Source organism: Myodes glareolus, chromosome 5 (assembly GCF_982192425.1).
Source record: "Myodes glareolus chromosome 5, mMyoGla1.1, whole genome shotgun sequence".
In the NCBI taxonomy this organism is placed as follows: Eukaryota; Metazoa; Chordata; class Mammalia; order Rodentia; family Cricetidae; genus Myodes; species Myodes glareolus.
This window is the reverse complement of record NC_142030.1, coordinates 63,292,652-63,308,567: the sequence shown is the minus strand read 5'-3', so window position 1 is coordinate 63,308,567 and position 15,916 is coordinate 63,292,652. Positions and strand designations below refer to the sequence as shown.

Sequence of the window (15,916 nt, the reverse complement as noted above, 5' to 3'; positions counted from 1 at the left end):
GTGCTGCCAGTAGCAGACATGTCTCACTGTCATTTAAAAAAAAAAAAGAAGCTATGGTATTAAAACATCTTAAATGTCATGGTCTGTAGCTCTCTGAAGTATTTTAAAATGAACTGTCTATCTAAAATATATTTTTATTTGACCTTGTAATCATACCTAATATGACTGTAAGTTGTAATAGGTGACTAATTACTAACCTACATTTTCTTATTACCCAAAATAGTTGATGATAATAACTTTCAAGGACTAGAAATTTGTATTGCATTGTTAATTGAGCTGTATGGTACAATCCCTTGAACAAGAGTGGAAATGTATGTACAATATGTTCTAACAAAATTAGTCTCTAATTTATATCAATATCCAAAATTTTTATACAATATACGAAAGTCCAATCCAATTTAAAACTGCTTTTTTAAAGTAGATTCAATAATCTACCTTTTTATCTTTTCATATCTATATCTTCCCTTTTTTCTTTTCAGAGTAGATTCAATAATCCACCCTTTTATCATCTGTATCCCACTTCCTACCCTACTTTGAGGTTGCCTCTTTGTTGTTGTTTCTTTTCTTTCTCCATCAAGTTCAGGTTGTTACTCAGCTAATCTTGGGAGTGGGACCTGCTTGGTAGTAGTCAGCCTACCAGAAAAAATGTCTCCGTCTCTCAGCAGCTGTCAAATGCTAATAGTTCCTCATCTAGTGGTGGCTTACATATTCACCTCCCCTCTATCCTTGAACTGGCTGGAGCCTGTTCAGGTCTTGTGCATGCAGTCTTATGAAAAGTGGACTGTGGCATGTTACATCTAGCACTAATAGTTTTAAAGGTGAAACTCTACAGTAGCAGGGCCTGGTAGAGCAGGCCTATAATTCCAACTACTGACAAGTCTGAGGCAGGAGGATCTCAAGTTCTAGGTATGCCTGGGCTACAAAGTGAGTTCAGTGCTAATCTGGGCAACCAGAAGACCCTACCTCAAAATGAAATGTCTCAAAATGAAAAAGGAGCTAAGACAATAGCTCAATAACGAAGTACTGGGATTGAATTTACCAGTTCCAAGCAAACACTACCACTAAGCTACACTCTGGGCCCTAAGGATATTTGCTTGCTAATTTCATAAAGCTAACCTAACTATACAAGTATTGTGAAAGCTTATAAAGAAATGAATAAATTATAACATTTAAGTGTTTTAATGTCTTGAAAGGAGAAACAAAGCTTATATAGACAAGCAGGCATGGTTATTATTATTTTGTGTTCCTCTTTTGTATTATACAGGTATGTACTATACTCCACCACCATGTGTGTCCCGCTTTGTCCGACCTCCACCATCTGCTCCTGAACCTGGTCCTCCATACTTGGATCATTATCCACCCTACCTCCAAGATCGTGTCATAAACTCTCAGTATGGCACACAACCACAACAGTACCCTCCTATGTACCCACCTCACTATGATGGCCGCCGTGTATACCCTGCTCAGTCTTACACAAGAGAGGAGATTTTCCGGGAAAGCCCAATACCCATTGAAATTCCATCTGCAGCAGTACCATCCTATGTGCCCGAGTCCAGAGAACGATACCAACAGGTAGAGGGTTACTATCCAGTGGCCCCTCATCCAGCTCAGATCAGACCTTCATACCCCAGGGTACGCTATATTTTTTTTTTACTTATTACATAAACTTAATTTATATTTATGAGGATTTTTATTTGCTGTGGTAATAACTCTTTCAATTGATTCAAAAGTATGAAAACATTATTATTTCTTTTTCTTTCTTTTTTTTTTTTAAAGATGTATTTATTTACTATGTATGTTGACTAAGGTTTTTGTCCTGCCTGGTCTCTCTAGTTCATCCCCAAAGAAACACACAGATCTACATTAATTGTAAACTGATTGGCCTATTAGCTCAGGCTTCTTATTAACTCTTATAACTTATTAGCTCATAATTCTTGTCTTAGCCACGTTGCTTGGTACCTTATTCAGCGAGGCAGTCACTTCTTGCTTGCTCTGTGTCTGGCTTCTTCTGTCTTTGAGTGATGACTGCAGACTGACTCTTTCCTCTCCCAGAATTCTCCTGTCTCATTGCACCACCTCTACTTCCTGCCTGACTACTGGCCAATCATCAATTATTTAAAATACAAGTGCTAGGGTACAGACCATTGTCCCACAGCACTGTGTATAGTGTTAATCCTGCAACCAGATTTTACAGATGGTTGTATGAGCCATCGTGTGATTGCTAGGAATTGAAATCTGTGATTTTTTAAAAACTTTTTGGGTTTTGTATATGTATATATAATTGGTGTGTATGTGAGAACACAGATGTGTGTGTGTCACCACACATTTGGGTCAGAGAACAAGGCTTGAGAGTAAGTTCTTACTTTTAACCTTATTTGGTAAGGTCTCTCTTGTTCTTGCTGCTGCTCAGCATAATCCAGGTAAGCTTGTCTGATAGCTTCCAACTGATTCTTCTGTTTATTCCTCCCATATGACCATTTAGACTGGGATTGCATGTGTGCCCTGCTACATCTGACTCTCTCAGGGGTTCTAGAGCTCAGATATAAATTGTTAGGCTTGAACAACTAGTGCTTTTGGGTCATCTCCCTGGTCCTAAAACATAAATGGAAGCTTCACCAATCTAAACATAGTTTGTGTACTAAGTCTGCGTCAGCTAGGAAATTTGGAAGATCTTGAGAGTTTGGGCTAGCTTTTTCCTTTTATTCTTCCTTCCTTTCTTTCCTTCTTTCTTTCTTCTCTGTAGTGTTGATATTTCTGAATGTTAAGATGGGTATATATTCTGCTTCTCATTTAAATATATATATGCTTAATTATTATGTGCTAGAATTTTTTTTGTCAATTTTAAATAATCTTTCAATTTCAGGATCCTTCTTATAGTCGACTTCCTCCTCCCCAACCCCATCCTAGCCTGGATGAGCTACATCGCAGACGGAAGGAAATAATGGCCCAGCTCGAGGAAAGAAAGGTTATCTCTCCACCTCCTTTTGCACCTTCACCAACATTGCCTCCTGCGTTCCATCAAGAAGAAGTAAGCATGTCATTTTTAATCCTTCCTATTAATTTTAACCATCATTTTTAATGGTAATATATAACCTGTTTAAGAAATTATGAGAGCAGAGTGATTGGTGGTGGTACAAACCTTTAATATCAGAAAGTAGAGGCAAACATATCTCTGCCTTTGAGGTCAACCTGGGCTACAGAGTGAATTCCAGGACACCAGGACTACACAGAGAAATCCTGTCTTTAAAAGAAAAAGGAAGAAATAGATTGTGCTCCCGAGGAGATGTTTATCAGGTTTCAAAATCATGAGTCTAGTTTTCTTTTTTCTTTCAGAGATTTATTGTTTTATTTTACATTTAAATTCATAACCTATTTGGAATTGAATAGTTCATTTTTCTTCTATGGAGATAGTTCATGGGCCCTATACCATTTAATGAGTTGAGTGTTGTGTTTTGGGGTTTTTTTTGTTTTTTTTTTTTCCAGTGTCCTGCAGTCAGCTTTGTCATGATTACTTTAGGGTGGGTGTGATGGATATCTGTCATTTAGGCACAGTAGGATACTGAAGCAGAAGGGTTTTATATATTTGAGGCTAGCCTGGTTTACATAGAGAGGGGCCCTGTTTCATTGATCTATTTCTGTCCTTAGGCCAGTACTACATTTATTTATTCATTAATTTTGTGTGAAATTATTCATTAATTTTGGGGCTGGGACGGTAATGTGTGAAGGTGAAAAGATGATTCGAACGATCCAAACTTGGTCATCAGATGTGCACAGTAAACACTTTACTTGAGTCATCTGGCTGACCTCTCATTCTAATGACGATGTACTTTTACTTAAGTCTTGACTTACTGGTATAGGATTTTCAATATTAAATTCAAAAGTAAGTAAAAATGTTGGGAGTTGGGGAGTAAATTCAATATTAATGTTGTTTGTTCAACATGTATGAGACCTTGGGTTCAGTTCCCAGCACCTTTAAAGCAAAACAGAAACCCACAAAAGAATCAGCATGTTGATTCCATAAAACACATCTACTTTAGTTTATATTAGGGTTTATTGACTCTGAGATGGATTGATGCTGGCCAGGTATGGTAGTCTTTAGGCACATAACTATGTAGTATATATATATATACTACATATATATATATATATGTAGTATATATGTGGCTGGTTTAAATTCAGATGTGACATGCTGTAAACATAAAATATACACTCTCCACAAACATAAAGTATACACTAGAGTTTAAGATTCAGTACCCAAAACTAAAATCTTACGTTAATTTTTTTGTTTTATTTTGCTTTCTGAGATAGGGTCTCACTACACAGTCCCTGGTTGGCCCAGAACTCACTTATACAAACCACATTGGCCAGAATTTACAGAGATCTGGCTACCTCTGTCTCCTGAGTGCTTGGATTGACAACATACCTAAACCTGGCCTATGTTCATGTTTTTAATATTTTGGATGTGATAGATTAAAAATCATGATAAAAATTACATATATGGACACCACAGCCAACTTCTCTTGGGCAGTGTTGCTCTAGATAAATATTCAGAGAAATGACGCCTTTCCATCGGCACGATGTATCTGCATAACTAACTTCTTTTTTCCAAGACGGTATTTCTGTGTAGCATTGGAGCCTGTCCTGTAATTCACTCTGTAGACCAGGCTGGCCTCAGATTCACAGAGCTCTCCTGCCTCTGTCTCCCAAGGGCTTGGACTAAAGACTTGCACCACTACCTTCTGGCCATATACTTTTAAAAAACTAAATGTAATTATTTTTAAAAATTCTTTTTTTAAAAAACTGTATTTATTTATTTTGGGGCCAGGGGTGTGTCTAGAGGTCAGAGAACAATTGTTAGGGATCTATATTCTTTCTCCTGTGGGTCCTGGGACCAAACTCAAGTCATCAGGCTTAATGTGCTGAGCCATTTTGATCACCCTCATTTTCTGTGTTTGTTTTTTTTTTTTTAAGAAATAGACTTTAAGTTTATACACAGACTCATACACAAAGAATGTAATTACATTTTTTTAAAGAATTAGATTCTGGGCTGGAGAGATGGCTCAGTGGTTAAGAGTACTGTACTGACTGCTCTTCCAGAGGTCCTGAGTTTAATTCCCAGCAACCAGATGGTGGCTCACAGCCATCTGTAATGAGACCTGGCGCTCCCTTCTGGCATGTGGGCACACATGGAAGGAATGCTGTACACATAATAAATAAATAAATCTTTAAAAAAATAATTAGGTATTTATTGATTGACTTTTCAACAGGTTTGCTAAATTTCCTTCCTAATTCTAGTATTTGTTATATCCTAGTGTATAATAATCCTTTTTTTTCTATTCAGAATTACACATTTTCTTACCTTGTTGCTCTACAGTATGATGTTGAAAATGAGCGGTGCTCGGTATTCTTGACTCAGCTTTGGTCTTTGTGTGTAGAAAGCTTCTGATGATTCATCACTATGGTTTTACATTTGTGTTTTCTTATTTAAAAATAACACCAGGCAGGGTGGAAGTGGTACACACCTTTAATCCCAGCACTTGGGAGGCAGAGACAGGTGGATCTCTGTGAATTTGAGGCCAGCATGGTCTACAGAGCAAGTTTGAAAAAGTCTCTGTTTTGTTTCCATAAGCTTTTAATAATTGAGACATAAATTAAGATGTATTTTAATTTGATAATAAACCAGCAGTGTGGTCTTAAAAACAAACAAAAAAACAGGATAGATGTGCAGATGAGGATAGACCGCAAAACTTGAGGGGATGCTTGGTGTACCATAATGTCATAATTTTGACCATTACATTTATGTTTCTATTAAATGGTGCTAATAGATTTGTTTTGCTTTAGCGATTTTTTTGAAACAGAATCTCGTACTGTAGCTTGGGTTCACCTTAAGACTTATGTTGTAGCTCAAGCTTGCCTTGATGAGTCTCCAGCCTCAACCGTCTAAGTGCTGAGCTTAACATTGCTTATAGTTGTCATGAATGTGTTGTCTTCATTTTTCCATTTCTGATATTAATATTTTCCATTGGTTAGTCTTGTGAGGAATTTGTCAACTTTATGTCTTTTAATTAGGTAACTTGAACTGAGAATGTATCTAAATTGATAGAGTATTTGCCCATCATACCCAGATCTCTGGGTTTGATCTATAACACCTTGTAAATTGGACAAGGAAGCAAGAGGATCAAAAATTCTAGGTCATTCTTGTCTACATAACAAGTTCGAAGCCAGCCTATAAGATGAAACCTTGTCTTATAGTATATTCATAATAAATGTTATGTTACACATAATGAATCTAATGGAGTACAGATTTCTTTTTCATGTCAAATAATATGTGTAAAGATATGTTTTACACCAGATGTGGTAACACACACATTTAATCCCAGCGCTCAGAAGGCAGAGACAGTGACTTCAAGGGCAGCCTGCTCTACAAAGAGATTTCCAGGGCAGTGAGGGCTGCTAAAAGAGAAACCCTGTCTCGAAAAACAGACAAAGAATATATTTTATATTCTTTATATGTAGAGTTATGAGCCTAAACAATATTGCCAAATGCGTAACAAATAATGGAAGTTAGAAAGTAAAAGCTGGGCATGGTGGTATATATGCCTGTAATCTTCCCACTCAGGAAGTTGGGGCAGGAGGATCACCATGAGTTCAAGAACACTGGATTCCGTTTTTTATAAAACCATAAAGTGAAGGTTATTATACACAACCAATAGTAATTTCTTTAATGTATGAAGGTAATCTACGTAGTTCATAGTAATACTGTCTCTCCAAAGTGTTGGGGTTAATTAAGGCGTGCATTACTATGCCTGGACAGCTCTATATTTAAACTTCCATTCAGATTATAAGCAGCCTACATATAGTTGTACTAAATTCATACATTATAGAAATACATGATATCGAAAGAATTCTTTCTTCGAACTCTCATATCCTGACAGTTTTGTTATGCATTTCAACTTTTTTGAAATGCACATAAACACATTTAGTGTTTTTTGTATGGGTTTTTTTCCCCTTTTGTTTAACTTGGATGTCCATATTGATGTGCATTTATCTCATTCTTTTTTGTAGCTGCATGATTTATAACATTCAGGTGGAAGAGCATACTTATTAGGTGGTAATATGTTTTTAAAGTTATCTTTTCTATATGAGATAATATATGAAAGGACTTCAAAAATCTTAAGCATTATAGAAGTGTATTGGGTTTGGAGTGGGTATTGTTACTGGCTAACCACAGCCCTTGAGTCAAAAAAGGTAAAAATGAGGCATCTTACCCTTTTACTTAATCAACCATGGGGCTGAGAATGTTCTCATTTACCCGAGGTGTTACTAAGGCTCATTGGGGACAATCTAGCAAATGTGTGGCATGGTATATATTTACTGTTGACTTCATCTAAGATGGTGGATAAAGTGCTGAATAAACTTCTTAATATCCTAGCTGGATTCACTGAAGGATATTGAAATACTTTTTTTTAACTGCAAATAACAAATATAAAGGCTAAAATAATTTTCACATTTTTCAATCTATATAAATCTATTCTGACAATCAAATAACTATACATTGTATTGCTTCAATTTGATGTTCTAAGAAGTTCCCTATTTTCCCTGTTTTGTTAACTTATAGACCATTTCCTATTTTCTTTTTCCCCCTTTTTCATTTATAGTTTTTGGATGAAGAGTTCAAGATAGCTGGGAAATATAAAGCAAATGATTATAGCCAATATTCTCCTTGGTCATGTGATACCATCGGCTCCTACATTGGAACCAAAGATGCAAAACCCAAAGATGTTGTGGCAGCAGGGAGTGTGGAAATGATGGTATGTGTAATGACTAGGCCATAATTAATACAAATCTAGATGCATAAATGTTTATGTATTAAAGGCCAGGGACAAATTAAATTATTTTGCTTTGTTTCATCTAAGTATAAATTAAGTATTTTATTTATTATCTTGACAAAGAAGTATCTATTGTATCAATTAATTGTTCAGAGCCCATGTTAAATAATTTTAGGCATTTAATCAAGATCCTAGATTTTGGGTGGAGAAATGATTCAATAGTTAAGAGATCATATTGCTGTTGTAGAGGACCTGAGCTTTGTTCCAAACCCCCTTATTGGGCAGTTCACAACCACCTGTAACTCTGGTCTCTTGGTGTACATACCCACACACAGATGTGCAAAGACAACTAAAATAATTTGCCAGTCATGCAATAATTTGCAAGACTTTAATCTCAGCACCTGGGCGCCAGAGACTGACAGGGTTGTATAAAAAGTCCCTATCTCAAAACAAACAAACAATAATGGGAATTTTTTCCAAGATTTTAGGTTTATTTACCAAATAAGTTAAAACTTTCTTTTTACAGGTCTATAATTTAAACAACTAACTTGAATCAAGAAAACAAGTGTTGATTGGGTCAGAAAGTAAGGTTAAACTCTTTTACTGTTTAAAAACTTACTTTTCCTCCTATATGGGGTTACTACAAAAGCCTTGGAGCTCACACATGACATATATTACTGTCACCATCACTATGTCTTTAAACAAAAAAATTGTGTCAGGTTTAAAGATTGTGAGAGTAAAGTGACCAGTATGCTTGAAGTGTCTGGAGCATTTCTTTCAAAGACCCCATAAAAGTGAATGACAATGTGGTAAGGTACCCTGAACTTTCTAACACTGAGAGATTGCCTGTGGTAGTGTCAGAAAGAGTGTTTGTTTTAAATTTCTTGAAAATTCACTTCTCTGTAACCCAGGCAGGCCTTGGACTTTCAATCTTCATTAGTCATTGAGATTACCAGCTTGAGCTGGTGTATCCCTAGTTTCTCATTTCTGTAAATACTATTCTCAAAAAAAAAAAAATCTTTATTTTGGGATTTACAGTGTCGCTTTTAGCAGAATGTACTTCGAAAGGTCTGGTGGTTAAAGTACCTGCCATGCAAGCATGAGAGCCTTCAGAACCCATATAAAAAGCTGGGGGTGATGATGGGTGTCTATCATCCTGGCATTGGGAAACAGAGACAAGAAGATCACAGGGACTTGCTTGCTAGTCGGTAAACTTAGGTTCAGTGAAAGACACTCCCTTCAAAAGTCAGTTGAAGAGGAATATCAGAAATATTGACCTGAATATAAATCTCTCCCTGTTCCTAAGATAAAATCTAAGAAGCACATTGAGGGCTAGAGAGCTGTCTCAGTGCTGTCCTCAGAACCCACACTGTGGAAGGAGAGAACAAACTCGTGCAAATTGTCTTTTGGCATGCACTGTGCATATCCACTATGGCCAAAGGGTATATGCATCTGCACAATAAATAAAATAAATATGTAAGCAAACAAATGGGTTTTTTTCCAAATAAATTGGTTTTAAACACATTTTAATTTTTCCTTTTTAGAAATATACATAGTCAGGAATTCCTTGATTTATGTGTGAAAACTTTTTTGTGGTTAAAAAGAAAATTGCAATTGAGTCAGAATAGTTGCTTGGCTTATAATAGTTGTTATGAGTTTATAAGACCCTGAAATTCTCTATATTTAGTTTTCTGAATTTTTTTTAAATAAGAAATATATAGCTGTGTAGCTAGTAAGCCAAGGTATAATGTATCTGTTCTTTATATGTTAGTATTTTACATATTAATTATCCCTTCCCCTTAGCAGAAATAAAACTTTTGCAGTGATCTCATTTCTCTTTTGCTACTCCCTATCAGTAAATAACCTATTGCCCTGATTTTAATGCCTAGCTTTTGATGTACACACCATTTGTTTGTTTGTTTGTTTTTTCTTTTCTTTTTTTTTTTTTTTTTAACAGAGTTTCTCTGTGTAACAGCTCTGACTGTCCTGGAACTCACTTTGTAGACCAGGCTGGCCTCAAACTCATAGAAATCTGCCTGCCTCCTGAGTGCTGGGATTAAAGGTACGCCTGACCCTTTTTTAATTAAAACAAAACAAACCGCTGGTTTTCCTGTATTGCTCAGAATGACCTTACCTAAAGTATCCTCTTGTGTCAGTGTACTGAGCCACTATGCTCAGCTACTACTTCTTTCTTTTTGAGACAGAACCTAACTGGGTTTTCAGGTTAGCTTGGAACTCATTTATGCACAAGCTAATTTCAGACTCTTTCCTTCCTAATAGCTGCAATTATAGATCTTTGTTACCTGATCTTTTACTATTGTGGATAATTTTTAGCTTTTCATATTTTAGAAAGTTTTTTAGATTTGTTTATATTTATGCATATGAGTGTTTTGCTCACATGTATGTCAATGTTTCACTAGTGTGCCTGGTGTCCTCAGAGGTCAAAGGACATTAGATACGCTGAAACTAGATTTAGGGGTGGATGTGAGCTGCCTTGTGGTTGCTGGGATCCAAACTAGGGTCCTCTGCAAGAGCAAGTACTCTTAACTGCTGAACTGTTGCTCCAGCCCCTTACGTACAATGTTAATGGACACTTTCTAGAGTTCCTTTGTGTACACCTATGAAACTTATGCTTAGACATGGTATTCCTGGACAGATAACTTATATCTATAATTCCAGCACTGAGACTGAGGCAGAAGGGTGGCAAGGTCAGATCCAACATGAACTATATATATATAAAGAAAAGGCTAGATATAGTGTTGTGTACCTTTTATCCCAGAACTGGGGCAGGCAGAGATGGGTCAATCTCTGAGCCAAAGGCTAACTTGGTCTCCATAAGTGAGTTAAAGTCTATCCAGGGTAACATAGTAAGACCCTGTCTATTAAAAAAAAAAAAAAGTATTCCTTGTTAATTCTAAAATCGTTCCCTAATGATTTGTGTAGATTTTCATAGATAATATTTACCTAGCTGGCTAAGTAAGATAAAACCAATTGATGACAGACCAGAGAGAGAGGAATAATAATAATAATAATAATAAAACAAGCTGCAAAGGGACTGGGAGAGTGACACAGCTAGACCCTGCGCTCAGTCCCCAGCCCCAAATAGGATGAAGTTAAATTTAAGCGAGACTTTTTTCAGTGTGGGCTATGATTAGCTAAGCATATGCTTCTGCACACAGAAGACTTTACTGGAATGAGCTGAAGCAGAATAGTCATGTAAGGTGTTTCCAGGGGACTATCACACTGATGTAACAGTAGTACTTCATCAGTAGACAGTAATAAAATTACTAACCTAGTATAGATGATGTTAAAAGTTTTTCCAAATACTTAGCTTAGTGGTAAAGTTCTTGCCTGACAAGTTAATGTTTGTATATAGTACTTAGGAATAGGTGAATCTATCCTTTTCTACCATCTGTCATGTATTTCCTACTGTGATCTAAAAGCAGTGCTTTATGACAGCCAAAGACAACTAAAGACTTATTCTTACAATAAGAACATCTGTAGAGCTAGTGGAAATTATGCTAAACAGCATCTCATTTTTGCTTTTCGTCAGAATGTAGAAAGTAAAGGAATGAGAGACCAGAGATTGGAACTCCAGAGAAGAGCAGTGGAAACTAGTGATGATGACCTCATCCCATTTGGAGACCGACCAACAGTATCTCGGTTTGGTGCCATTTCTCGAACATCCAAAACACTGTATCAGGGTGCTGGCCCAATGCAGGCTATAGCACCTCAGGGAGCACCCACAAAACCTATCAGCATTTCAGGTAAGAACCCCTAGTAGTTAGTAGTCATGACTCTCAGTGTAATTCTACTAGTGCTTTTAAGAATCTTTGAGGCAATGATTTTTTTAACTTCCTATAAGAAAGCAACCACACCTCAGGAAATTTTAGGAGGGTAAACTAAAATTAACTGTCTATATATTAAGATTGCCTGAGGAGCTGAAATGTAGCACAGTTGATAAGAGTGTGCCTAATATAAATGAAACCAGAATCACATAAACCAGGTGTTTATGACACATGCCAATAATCCCAGCACTGGGAAGATAGAGTCAGAGAATCAGAAGGTTCAAGTTTATCCTTGGGTATATAATGATTTTGAGGCTATTTTGAGCTAGAAGCCCTGTTTCAAAAAAAATAAATTGCCTATGGTTTTTATCTTTAAATGACTTCATTGCTTTACTAAAATAATAGACTCTTGGAGTACAAGGAGGTGACTGTTTGGATAAAGATCTAAGTTTGTATCCCTAGTACCCACATAAAATTGTGTGGGCATATGTCTATAATCCCAATGCTTTGGGAAGGTAACCTGACATCAAGCATCACTTCTACATTCAAACACTCATGTGTACACACTAAGAAGAAAATAAATAAAAACTAGGTTCAGTGGGGAAGAAGCAACATTATGATCATTTTGGAATATAACTTTCTAGACAGATATATGTGCCTTTGCTTTTTTGATTATAGTACCATAAAAAAATGATTCAAATCTATGAATTACATCCTACCACAATAAATTGTTCCCTTACAGATTACAGTTCATATGGAGCTCATGGTGGCTGGGGAGATTCTCCATATTCACCTCATCCAAACATACCTCCTCAGGGACACTTCATTGAGAGGTACAATTCATTTTTTTTTAACCTGTTTAAACACTTAAAAGCATGCAGCTTTTCTTTCTTTTTCTTTACTTTTTTTTTAAAAAAAAAATATTTATTTATTTATTATGTATACAGTATTCTGTCTGTGTGTATGCCTGAAGGCCAGAAGAGGGCACCAGACCTCATTACAGATGGTTGTGAGCCACCATGTGGTTGCTGGGAATTGAACTCAGGACCTTTGGAAGAGCAAGCAATGCTCTTAACCACTGAGCCATCTCTCCAGCCCCCTCTTTTTCTTTACTTTTTTATTTGTTTGTTTTGTTTTATTCTTGTTGTTATTTTTCAAGACAGGGTTTCTTTGTGTAATAGCCCTTGCTGTCCTGGAACTAGCTGTGTAGACCAGGCTGGTCTCAAACTAACAGAGATTCACGTGCCTCTGTGCAGACAGAAGTTTCTGTTCCACCTAGTCCCATAGCCATTCAGTCCCAAATAAACACACAGAGGCTTATATTAAGTATAAACTGGCCTATTGGATTTATTACTAAGTAGCTCTTACAACTTAAATTCACCTATAATTCTTGTCTATGCTTAACCATGTGGCTTGGTACCTTTTCTCAGTAAGGCATTCTCATTTTGCTTCCTCTGTGTCTGGCTGGTGACGTTCCTCTTCCCAGAATTCTCCTAGTCTGGTTGCCCCACCTATACTTCCTGCCTGGCTACTGGCCAATCGGTGTTTTATTCAACCAATACAAATAAAAAATCTTTTATTACCCCACATCACCTCTGCCTCCAGAGTGCTAGGATTAAAGGCGTGCACCACCACTACCCAGCTCTTATTTTATTTTTTTTTAATCAGTAATGATTTCACAAAATAACTTCAAAATTTTACTGATTTCTTTCTTACCAAAGGGAGAAAATATCCATGGCAGAAGTGACCAGTCATGGAAAAACCCTTCTGTCTGCTGAAAGAGAACAACTACGGTTAGAATTGCAGCAACTGAACCATCAGATTAGCCAGCAGACCCAGCTTCGTGGACTAGAGGTACAGACCTACAGATACTTTTGTGTTGGAAGTTTTGATGTCAAGTATTACTCTGCAGCCCAACTGACGTTAAACGCATGATCTTCCTGTGTTGTCCACCCTTAGTACTTAAAGTGAGACTACAGGTGTTCAGCACTGCAACTGTTTTGTGCTTCAGTTTCTTAGGGTTTCCAAGGATTTTAAATTGGATTTATATGTGTTTGGTGGGATGGTATGTGCATATGAGTGCATGTGCTGGAGGAAGATTAGAGCTATAGGAAATTGTGGACATCCTGACATGGGTACAAGAAAGAAAACTCAGATCCTCAACAAGAGCAGTATGTAATCTTAACCACCAAATCACTTCTCCAGTCCCCTTAAATGGTAGTTTTTGAGGTACAGTAAAGATAGAATTTTAAAGCAATTGTCTGAGTGTTAGTATAAGTAACCATTAACAGAGAATTCAAAACTAGATTTAATTCTTGACTAATAGAAAAAGAATAATGAGGGGGCTGAAGAGATGGCTCAGAGGTTAAGAGCATTGCTTGCTCTTCCAAAGGTCTTGAGTTCAATTCCCAGCAACCACATGGTGGCTCATAACCATCTGTAATGGGGTCTGGTGCCCTCTTCTGGCCTACAGACATACAGAAAAAATATTGTGTACATAATAAATAAATAAATATTAAAAAAAGAAAAAGAATAATGAGCTGGATGATGGTAGCACATACCCTTAATCCAAGCACTCCGGAGACAGAGGCAGGCAGAGCTCTGTGAGTTCAAAGCCAGCCTGGTCTACAGAGAGTGCTCCAGGAGTAGCTCCATAGCTAAAGAAACAGAATAATTATCTGAGACTAGTACTCGGGTAAAAAAGAAAAAACAATCCTTGCCATCATGGAGGGTTTTTGTTTGTTTGTCTGTTGTTTATTTTATGTGCATTGGTGTTTTGCCTGTATGTATGTCTGTGTGAGGTTGTCAGATTCCCCTAGAACAGGTATTTTCTTTATTTCTGTCTGTCTGTTTGTCTGTCTGTCTCTCTTTCTTTCTTTCTTTTTGTTGTTATTGTTGTTTTGGTTTTTTGAGACGGGTTCTCTCTATGTAGCTTTGGAGCCTATCCTGGAACTCATTCTGTAGACTAGGCTGGTCTTGATCTCACAGAGATCCACTTGCCTCTTCCTCCCAAGTGCTGGGGTTAAAGATGTACACCAACACCACCTGGCAAGTTACAATTTGACCTGCCATGTGAGTACTAGAAATTGAATCTGGGTCCTCTAGAAGATCGGCTAGTGCTCTTAACCATTGAGCTATCTCTCCAGCCTCCATCATTGAGTTTTAATAGAAAAAAAAATTACAAGATTTATGTCAGAAAAAATAACAAAAAGATATACATTTATAATTGATTTCTTTTTGAAATAAGAAAAAACTGCATTTTTGGTCCTTGAGAGATGGCCACTGTTCTTTTGAGGTTTTTGAGACAGGGTTCCTCTGTGTAACAGCCCAGGCTCCCATGGAACTCACTTTGTAGACCAGATGGACCTCAAACTCACAGAAATTCACTTGCCTCTGCCTCCCAAATGCTGGGATTAAAGGTATGCACTACAGCACCCAGCAATGACTGCTATTCTTGCAGAGAATCCAAGTTTGGTTCCTGTTTCACAACTACCTATAACTCCAGTTCCTGGAGATCAGCACCCTCTTTGGGCATCCATCATAGGTACCTACACTTAAGAACACATGTGCGCGCGTGTGCGCACACACACACACACACACAAACACAGGTACAAACATTTTCTAAAAATAAAATACATCTCTTAAAAATAAAATCATTTTTACTCAAATGGTACTAAAAAGAGATTGTGTTTATTGTTGGATCCTTTCCATTGTAAACATGACTAGTTAGTGTGGATACTTGGATGAGGTGATCTCGATATGGCTAGTGTAGTGTGGATACTTAGGATGGGGCACTCTTTATATAGTGTGAAGTGTGCTGAGTTGTGTGTGCTTGACTTTGTGCACTAGGCTATTAATAACCGACTGGTGGTACAGAGGGAGGTGAACACCCTGGCAGGCCAGCCACAGCCCCCTTCACTGCCTCCAAAATGGCCTGGAATGATCTCAAGTGAGCAGCTAAGCTTGGAACTACATCAGGTGGAAAGGGAAATTGGCAAGAGAACGCGAGAATTGAGTATGGTAAGTAAGTGCTGATGTTGGAAAAGGGACTCGTTTCTTTTAGTTTATGCATTGCCACATACTTGTGGCATTACCTCATTTTCTACATGTCTTGTTTCCTTGGCGACTGGCTGGCTGGCATCTGCCCGACTCCAACTACTCTCTCTGTATATCTCTGTTTGGATTTCCTACCTAACTTTACTGTGCTAGGCCATTGGCCAAAAACAGCTTTTTTCATCAACCAATAAATGCAACGCATATACAGAAAGATATCCCACATCACACTAATATTTAGAGTAA

The 15,916-nt window shown here is 37.2% G+C and overlaps 1 protein-coding gene across 2 annotated transcripts in view; it reads left to right on the top strand.

The window, feature by feature from the left end:
• Rc3h1 (ring finger and CCCH-type domains 1) overlaps positions 1-15,916 on the top strand; it is an 83,718-nt gene that overhangs the window by 57,419 nt on the left and 10,383 nt on the right. For both annotated transcript variants that reach the window (XM_048421519.3, XM_048421518.3), the window contains 7 exons: positions 1,265-1,632; positions 2,864-3,028; positions 7,659-7,811; positions 11,383-11,596; positions 12,360-12,450; positions 13,339-13,471; positions 15,467-15,637. In XM_048421519.3, coding sequence (XP_048277476.1) covers positions 1,265-1,632; positions 2,864-3,028; positions 7,659-7,811; positions 11,383-11,596; positions 12,360-12,450; positions 13,339-13,471; positions 15,467-15,637 — 1,295 coding nt within the window. The remainder of the gene's footprint in view (positions 1-1,264; positions 1,633-2,863; positions 3,029-7,658; positions 7,812-11,382; positions 11,597-12,359; positions 12,451-13,338; positions 13,472-15,466; positions 15,638-15,916) is intronic.